This window comes from Lactuca saligna, chromosome 9, assembly GCF_052625555.1.
Source record: "Lactuca saligna cultivar CGN05327 chromosome 9, ASM5262555v1, whole genome shotgun sequence".
NCBI lineage: Eukaryota > Viridiplantae > Streptophyta > Magnoliopsida > Asterales > Asteraceae > Lactuca > Lactuca saligna.
In genome coordinates this window covers 14,725,794-14,735,449 of record NC_136425.1, presented here as the reverse complement: position 1 = coordinate 14,735,449, position 9,656 = coordinate 14,725,794, and the positions used below count along the sequence as shown (strand labels likewise).

Below are 9,656 nucleotides of genomic sequence, written 5' to 3'. Positions count from 1 at the left end.
CCTACTCTCACTTTTCACTCTTACTCGCTGCTACTCGTCGAGTCTGGCATCGACTCGACGAGTACCCTCTTGATCCAAGAACTCAGACAATCTTCATCCGACTTGCCGAGCCGGATGAACAAACTCGACGAGTTGTTCTTGATCTTAAGGAGATTGCCTTGGACTCGCCGAGTTGATGAACAACTCGCCGAGTCCCTCCATCACTGAGTTTACCCTCAACTCGCTGAGTCCACTCTCTAGCTCACTGGGTTCACTCGACACTGGTAAAAATGAAGGAATCGGGAACTCGCGACCCAACTCGCCGAGTCGTTCTTCCCGACTCGCCGAGTTGCCGCCATGCAACTGATTTTTACTCGATTTTGTTTGAATCCAACACATACAATTGATAGATCTGGGTCCAATAAGCTGATTTACCACGTAAAGTTTCTAACTTTACGTGTACAACCTCATGAATAAGGGAAATAAGGCTAAAAGATGCACAAAATGGGTAGATCTATGGTTAATATGCAAAGTAACTCCAAAAAGACAGTAGATCTGGGCTCTACAACACCCCATCATTCAGATCCAAAGATATTTCGACTTATTAAGACATTCATGCAAACATAAGGCTTGGAACAAGCATCAACTAGCTCTTAGGAGAGCTCTAATGGAAGTTTAAAGCATATAACAAGAAGGAAACTCCGAAAATACCTCAATTAACTCAGATTTGCCCTTGGATCCTTGCACTACAACTCTTCTCCTTGCTTCTTTCTTCTTCTCCTTCTTCACACCTTCACAAAATGGCACCAAAACACTTATAAGCTCTCAAGGGAGGATTAGGGTTCTCTCACTGTGTTCTCAGGGTGAGGAAGGCGAGAATGGGGGCTATAAGGTGGTTTAAATAGTGGGCAACCCCGGGAATTTAGGGTTTCACCCAGACGGATGGACTCGTCGAGTCAGGGATATGGACTCGCCGAGTCCCCGGCTCACGCGTGCTCGAAGTCGCGACCCTACTTGGCGAGTCAGGCTAGAACTCGCCGAGTCCCTCTTGAAAACTTACAACAATTACCAATGAATTAACGTACCGGGAACGGGTCGTTACAAATTTTCTCCTCTTTTATGCTCCAATAAGCTCCCAGCTCATCTTCAGTCCTTTCATGTTCCAACTTTTGTCGGGTTTGGTCCATTTTATCCAAGAATGTCATATTTGATTACAAAATGTAATTTAACTGAATAAGTACCAAATATCTTTGCAAATAACCAAAATATAGCTTAAATGTATTAAAATAATGCCTAAATATATGTATAAATATGACAATATCACTACCTACCGAGTTTGATTAAGTGGATGGGATAAAGGGTGACTTACCATTTACTTATTTCATTACTTAGATCTTAGACTTTAATAAATTAATGTTTTAGAAACAATAAAATGTATTAATTTTTAAAGATTTAATATTGAAAATACTAAATGAAATTTTGTTAAATTATGTATATAACTGTTAATACTTGTACGCCCTGTAAAACCTCTCTTGTTGAATTTCAAGAGATAGTAACATTGGATGCTTATAATTTATATAACTGGTATAATACCATGAGGTTCTTCCATAAGGTTAAATAGAAAGTATATATACTGATAAATCTCATAACTGAACAACCTCTGCAAACCAATCAGTCTGAGCATGATGCTTTGATGGAAGTATTATTGTGATGATATGTATATGTATGTATATATATATATATATATCCAAACAAACAAGTATATTAAATACTTTAATTAGACTAAGGATGTGATGGTTTATCCTTACCCAAAAGGTATGAAGTTATGGAGCTTGTGTTAGACAATAAGATCAACCATTCTAGCATCTACTAGTTGCATCTATGTACATTATCCTAAATGATTGTTTAGGATGGAGTTTCTACCAATCCCAGTAATTGTCATTCCATAAGACAAGTACTTAGAAAGTTCTTTTTCTAAGTGGGAACAATATTGAACTTTACGAGCTAAAAAGCCATAAACTAAATGCATCATAGTTTGTAACTAGCAAGTTTTTTTTTCAACTTTTTTTGAATCTGCTCAATAGTTGCTCATAAACTAATAAATCACATAGAGATGCATTCATGTATGATTCTCAAGTATGAGCTTGATTAATCGTCCTTGATATATTATGAATATAAAGAGTAAGTGGGTTTTTAAAGGAGAAAATATACATAAATGAAAATCTTTCTAGATATAAGCTAACATCTCAAAGTAAGAATCTTCTTTCTTATAAGTTAATTGCATAGTGTGATTTAATTATAAATAAAAAGGACTCTTATGTTTGAGCTCAATAAGATTCTTACTCTTATATGTGATTGGCATACTAATTCTTGGAATAAATATCTATATAGATAGATCATTGCAACTTAAAGGATTAAGTAAAATTACATTATTTGACAAGCATCCTAAAAAGCATAAGATAAAGGACTCTAAGACAGTTATCTTGTCAAATACCATATGACATGATTTTGAGCACTCCTCCAAATCCTAGTACAATGCTTTGAACTAGATAATATGATTGTATTCCATATGGTGCTACATTTAGATTAATCATATATGTCATGATTATGCATAAAGGCCAGATATGTCGTTCTTAGAGCATGTCGAACGATACCCGTATAATCTGAGAATGAGTCATGGTATGACTTATAGGAACATTCTAAAGTACTTGTAAGAACTAGAGAAATATTCTAATCTACAAAGTATTTGAAAGAAATTCATGTTTAAGCTGTTACATGTATGTTGAACTTTCAAATAGGTTGAGATGATTCTCAATCACAATCAGGCATGTCTTCATTATAAATAAAGAGAAGGCTACATGGATTGTAGTACCATGTAGATTTTAATTACAGTTACACATTAAAGTTAGAGTACATTGTTTTTCGGGGAACCACATACAAATATGTTTAATGTATAGTTCATTATCACTATGAATAATCCCATTATGCAAGTACTAGTATATAAGTCATATTTAAGCATATATATATATATATATATAAATGAAAATGTTTTTATTCACAAAGTTTATACAAATCAAGTTTGCCAAATCTACTTATCAAATCTCATTCATTAGCTAAAGCATGAAAGTCAAGCGGGTGCTATATGTCCTTGTTGATATATGCTATATGTCCTTGTTGATATAAGTAGATGTATTTGATTGAAATTTAGTATTTGGATATTAGAACTGTACAGGCAACATATATTGTAATGAGTTGATATATATTGGATTCAGTCTTTCATTAAATAATTGTTGTGTTCTATATTAACATGTTTAATCCTTGAATAACTAGGTTATTCTAAATGTCCATGTTCATAGTTGTGGGAGCATCTATGAGGTAAGATTAATATGAATGGATTAGTTGATTCTCATGGAGATGAGAATAACAAGACTTGCTGCCAACTACATATGTACTTGATTAGGAGAATAAGTATTGTACCTGACCCGCATCAAAATCACTTTATGTATCATAGTCACGAGTGATGTTTTGATCAAGGTAGTATATTTGTATTCTTAGACCTGAGATACATATTTGGGACATGAGTGTAGGATTTGTTGTGCTTTGACATGGTTTAATGTTGTTCCATAAAAGACAGTTATGAGGGATATCATGAGGGATATCATTGGGTATAACATGCATTACATTATATGCGTATATAGTCAAAATGGGATTTGTTCCTCTTATTTGTTGAGAGTTAGACATCTAAGGCTTTACTAAAAGTTGAACATTAAATGAGATTGATCATGATCCACATCTCATGTTCAACATGATGTTTGAGAAAAAGGAATTACTTATACCACACCTTTTGTAACAATTGTAGCTTTGATCTCCTGGAATTAGTTGTTTATAGGATGGCACCTTTCGGATATTGTTAGGGCTAGTAGCCCGTTGCTAGACGCCAACTACTGTCTATATCAGTTTGTAATTAATCTTGTGCAAGTGGGAGATTGTTGGATCTATATGCTCAAGAATCATTATTGAGTGATATTGCTAATAACATATGATCCTATATGATCACACCTTTATCAAGTTGACACATTTTGTATATTTATTTTTAATATGATTATATGAAAAATAATATCAATTCTTGTATTTAGTTAGTAAATAATTATTGTTTTGTGAAAATAATAATTAAAGATAGTATAACTAGTTATTATATCATATGGTATGATTTCATAAGTCATTTATAAAGTTTTGGACACTTTGGTTAACTATGATTAAGTTAATAAGTTAATGTATCATGGTTAATAAAGTAGCAAACACATTTTATCTTCTTTTGAAGACCATGGCCGAAAATCAACAAGGAATGGGAGTTTGCTTGTCAACCTCCCTCCTTCGTCCCCCATGTTTCTAAAAGGCTAGAGTTACTTTATATTATTAAAATGTAAATGCATGTCTTGCATAGAAGTATATAAAAAACGTCTTGCATGAGTTTTTTGCTAGTTTTTTGGCTCTTCCTCCTCCCCCTCTCAAAACCATAAGTATAGAGAGATACTTCTTCTCTTGCTTTTTCTTTTGAAGTTCTTGTAAGTGTTGGTGCTTTTGAGTTGTATCCTTTAATGCTTATTTGATTTAAGTGTTTAAAGGCTTAAGATACTCAAGAATACAAGAAAGAACTAGCATTCCAAGTGTTTTATTTTTATGGTGGATACTTGTAGAGAATATCATCTTCTTTGATATATTTATCTTCACCAGCACCCTAAAACCAAGTGGGTTTAAAAACTCCAAAGGTTATCATTCTAAAACATTTTATGGTTGTTTTTAAAATCATTCTAACCTCTATAAATGGATCCTAGATGGTTTAGTTTTGTTATAAAATCAAAAATAAACTTGTTATTTTTAAGCTTCTGTTGCCCGATTTTTATTAAAAACTACACTTGTTTTTTGTATCAAAACTCATCAGATTCTTGAGATAAAAGAATGTATTGGAGTGTTTCTAGTGGATGTTTTTTGGTTGATTGAGTTGTTGAAAAAAAACATCTTGAGATGTTTTAGAAAAATATGTAGCAAGATAGAATAATTGGATTTAGGTGTGGTGATAAGGTTTGTAAGGTTTTATTTATAGGTAAAAAAGAAAAAAAATGAACTTTAAAAAATTTAACCGTTCAAAACATAGAGAGAGAGAGAGAGAGATCTTCATTCTCTTTCTCTAGAGAGAGGGTTCGGCTAGTTTTAGTCATATACAACCAAATGGTAGGATGGAGTGGTGTTCCTTTGGTCCAACGTGGCAAACCTTGGGCCAAACCGCGCCCACATGCACACTCAAGCCTAAGATCAAATTACTATGTCTCATAATTTACTTGTAACTTTAGGTTTGATAACCAAATTAACATGTTGATATCAACTTTATGTCTCTTGAAAAAGAGTGAGGAACCTTTTAAAATAAATGGGAAAAGTTTATATGGCTAAATTGTTACCCTTTATAATAATAATAATAAGAAAACAAAGTTTCAACCAAATATGAGTTTTGAAATCTGTAACAAAATTTGGATTTGGTGTTTGTTTTTATGGGGGACTTAGAGGGAGGGCAAAGTGGACAGCTGTACAGGGTCTAATTTTTTTTATTATATATTTTTATTTAAAAATACAAAATTATAATAAAGACAAAGGCCCTTTTTTTCTTGTTCGTCCTGAACCTTTAAGAATATTTCATTTTTCAGGACCGACCATGTTCTTCTTCATTTGTTTTTAAAGAAGTTTTGCAAAATCTAAAGAACCATATTGTACATAAAAAAGCAAAACACACTTTAAATTTTAACTAAACACTAACTCAAACGTACATGAAGCTAAATAAAAAAACAGATCATTGTTTCTCCTCGTAAGGTTAGACATGATAAATTTGCATTTCATCAAAAAAAAACAAAAAAAACTAGACAAAATCAAACAAAAAACGTTAGAAAACCTTGAACAAATTCTTTCCTAATCTATATGAACGATTTGTGATCACTTACTTCGAATGTAAAGATCGCATAAAGTAGAGTATGCTGGAAAGAACGAAAAAAAAAAACCATTGTTGAGAATAGGTTGTTTCAGTTTTCTATCGTATGTGGTTTGGTGAGAACAAGAATGGACCAGATCTTGTTTGACTGATGATCGAGATGGGTAATGGGTTCCAGGGTTAGAATATAACAAAGACGCCGGAGAGTGGTGGTGGCAACAGTTGCAGCGATAAGGGTGGTGGAGTAGATGTTGTGGCGGTGGGACAGGCTTTCGTTAAGGAAGTTTATGAGATATTGAGGGATAGACGAATTCAAGGCTTTTAAAGTTCAAAAATCGTCACTTGTATACATAGATAAATTAACGTTTTTCAACTTTCCTGTGTGTACAGCGTTCCAACTTCACAATAGTGGTTTAAATTAGATTTACATGGGTTTTCGGTTTTTCGCCCCTATCGGATTTGATGAGTGAACCATTGAGTTAACCGAGTCAAACAGGCTGAGTTTACCTATCCATAAGCCGATTCAAGTCACTGGCTTAGAATTCTCAAGCTGTCACACAATCCATGGGACCACGGATGTAGCCATTGTTGTTGCTATGTCTTCTACTTGCTGTATTAATAACTTATGCACATTCAATATCATCATATCCTCCTCATATTTCTTACCTTTCGGCTTAAACCTACTACTGTGTGCTTGTGTGTGAAACAATGGAGATTTCATGGGAAACCAGTGTGACAGATTCAATCAACACCATTTACCTTCTCTTTTCAGCCTATTTGGTCTTCATGATGCAACTGGGCTTCGCGATGCTATGTGCAGGCTCGGTCCGGGCCAAGAATGCATTGAACATAATGCTGACAAATGTAGTCGATGCAGTCGTGGGCAGCCTCTCATACTACCTATTCGGGTTCGCGTTCGCTTTTGGTGACGGATCAGGGTCGAACCCGTTTATTGGCACTCAATATTTCGCTTTAAAAAACATCCCATCAACATCTTTTGACTATAGCTTCTTTCTTTACCAATGGGCTTTTGCTATAGCGGTTGCGGGTATCACAAGCGGGTCGATCGCTGAAAGAACCCAGTTCAGCGCTTACCTTGTTTTTTCGTTTTTTCTAACCGGGTTCGTTTACCCGGTTGTGGCCCATTGGGTTTGGTCTTCCAGTGGTTGGTTAAACCCAGGGTCAACAAACTTATTGTTCGGGTCAGGTGCGATTGATTTTGCGGGTAGTGGTGTGGTGCACTTGGTGGGTGGGATTGCTGGGCTATGGGGTGCTTTAATTGAAGGACCACGGGTCGGGCGATTCGATGCTTTCGGGAAGCCCGTTCAAATGCGTGGACATAATGCGACTCTAGTGGTGCTCGGGACATTCTTGTTATGGTTCGGATGGTTCGGGTTCAATCCCGGGTCATTCAACAAGATTCTTGTATCGTATCCAGATAGTTTTGATCAAGGCAACTGGACCGGGGTGGGCCGGACCGCGGTTACGACGACATTAGCAGGGTCGACAGCTGGCATTGTAACCTTGTTTGGGAGGCGGTTACTTGTGGGCCATTGGGATGCTCTTGACGTGTGTAATGGTGTGCTTGGTGGGTTTGTGGCAATCACATCGGGTTGCTCGGTGGTCGAGCCATGGGCCGCAATTGTATGTGGGTTCTTTGCGGCTTGTGTTCTAATTGGGCTCAATATTGTAGCCCTAAAGTTGCATTATGATGACCCGTTGGAGGCGGCCCAATTGCATGGTGGATGTGGGGCATGGGGGTTAATTTTCACGGGCTTGTTTGCAAAAGAGGAGTTTGTGGTTCAAACTTATAACGCGGGTAATTTAGGAGTAACTCGGCCCTATGGGCTTTTGTTGGGTGGTGGTTGGGGTTTGATTGGGGCTCAGGTCGTTGAAGTGTTGGTGGTTGTAGGTTGGGTTAGTGTAACCATGGGTCCGTTGTTTTACCTTCTACATTGGTTGAGGATATTGAGGATATCAAGTGATGAGGAGGTTGCTGGGCTTGATATTTCGAGTCATGGTGGTTATGCGTACCATGCACACCCAGAAGAGTCGGGTCAACGCTTGTATGGTGATTACCTCAGGCTTCAAGATCAATGATGATTTTATTGAATGGATTCGCATGATTTGATTTGTGTATATTATGTGATGTTTCCCTGTTTGTTTATGTTGTTTATGGTATTCTTTTGTAAATGTTGGCCAATTCTTCTAAAATTGAATATAAGATTATTGGAAACTGGCATGGTAAATAAGAAATTCTTTATGAAACTGGCTTGGTAAATAAGAAATTCTTTATGTAATAATAACTAGATATAAGACAAATACATGAGGACTTCTCTGATTTTCTTGAAATAAAGATTGAATCATTTTTAAAACCAACGTTCAAATCTCACTTTTTTTAACCTTTTTTTGATCCATCTCAAAAAAGATTGAATCTTATGAGGGGTTGGAGGACTCTAGGTCCGATATCGCCATGATGCCATATAAAACAGAGAGAACTAATGGTTTTCAATATTCTGTGTATCCACAATTAACAATTTCATTATATAGCCCTATATGTACAAAAATGTTACAGGAAGCAATAAGGAAACAACGATATAAATTGGAAGGGATTAATACAAGGGTAAGATAGGAAAGAATCAATAGGGAAATCAATCCTATAATTTGTGTTCATCATGTACAGCTCTCAGTCAAAAAAAGCAACAAACTCATGATCCAAACAAATCTAAACCATAAAGACCTTAATTCAGCAACAAACTCATGATCCAAACAAATCCAAACCATAAAGACCTTAATTCAGATGTCCCCAGTCAGTGAGTGAGTCCACATCAATTCCCAGATATTAGGCTACGCAGAGTGGCATTCGGTGGTGAGGTTCGGCGAATCCGAGGTGAACTCGGCAGGGTTGCTCGGCTTCAATACTCAGCAGGTTTCTGCTGAGTTCAACATCCACTCTTCACTCAATGAGATAACGGCTCATTTTTTTAATTTTTTTTGAATAACTATAAATACATCCCTCACTCCTTCACATACCACATCAAAACCTTCTTCTTCACTCTCTCTCTAAAAATGTTATCTTTATCTTCTTCATCGTTTGGGATTTTTTTAGGTGTTGCTCGACTCGACCATAAAGGTCATTCAAGAGGCTGAACAATAGATAAAAGAACTACGTCAACAAAATGCCGAAAATGCTCGTCGGAAAAGGTTCATACAAAGAAATCGTGAAGTTGCTCATCAATGCCTCGTGCAAGATTATTTTGAAGGACACGTGACTTTTTAGGGATGTTATTTTCGTCGTTGGTTCTGTACGCACAAACATATGTTTCATCGTATAGTCAACGACGTTGCGACAACATGTACATATTTCCAACAACGTGTAGAGGCTAAAGGTACAATTGGTTTTACTCCCGTACAAAAATACACCTTCGCACTTCGTCATATAGCATATGTTGTTGAATTGTGGTGTTTAAGTTCTTAACTAAATTGGTATAATTGGTTGAATAATTGTAAAGTTCTTTTTGAATTGTCCTCGTAATTGTGAAATTCACATGGATTGAAATAAAAAGAGAGATATAATTTATTAATATATTATGGGATTAATGTATTAATTAGAAATGGAAATTATTATGTAACACCTGATTTTAGTGATGTTCTAATTTCGAGACACCGAACCATAATTTTGATCAAGTGATGTGTTAGG

General features: G+C 35.8%; 1 protein-coding gene across 1 annotated transcript; it reads left to right on the top strand.

The window, feature by feature from the left end:
* The first annotated feature begins 6,578 nt into the window (after nucleotides 1–6,578).
* Nucleotides 6,579–8,192, top strand: LOC145015537 (ammonium transporter 1 member 3). The gene has a single exon (XM_078974017.1). The coding sequence runs from the start codon at nucleotides 6,665–6,667 to the stop codon at nucleotides 8,054–8,056; it is 1,392 nt and encodes a 463-aa protein (XP_078830143.1). The 5' UTR covers nucleotides 6,579–6,664; the 3' UTR covers nucleotides 8,057–8,192.
* The last annotated feature ends 1,464 nt before the right edge of the window (nucleotides 8,193–9,656 follow it).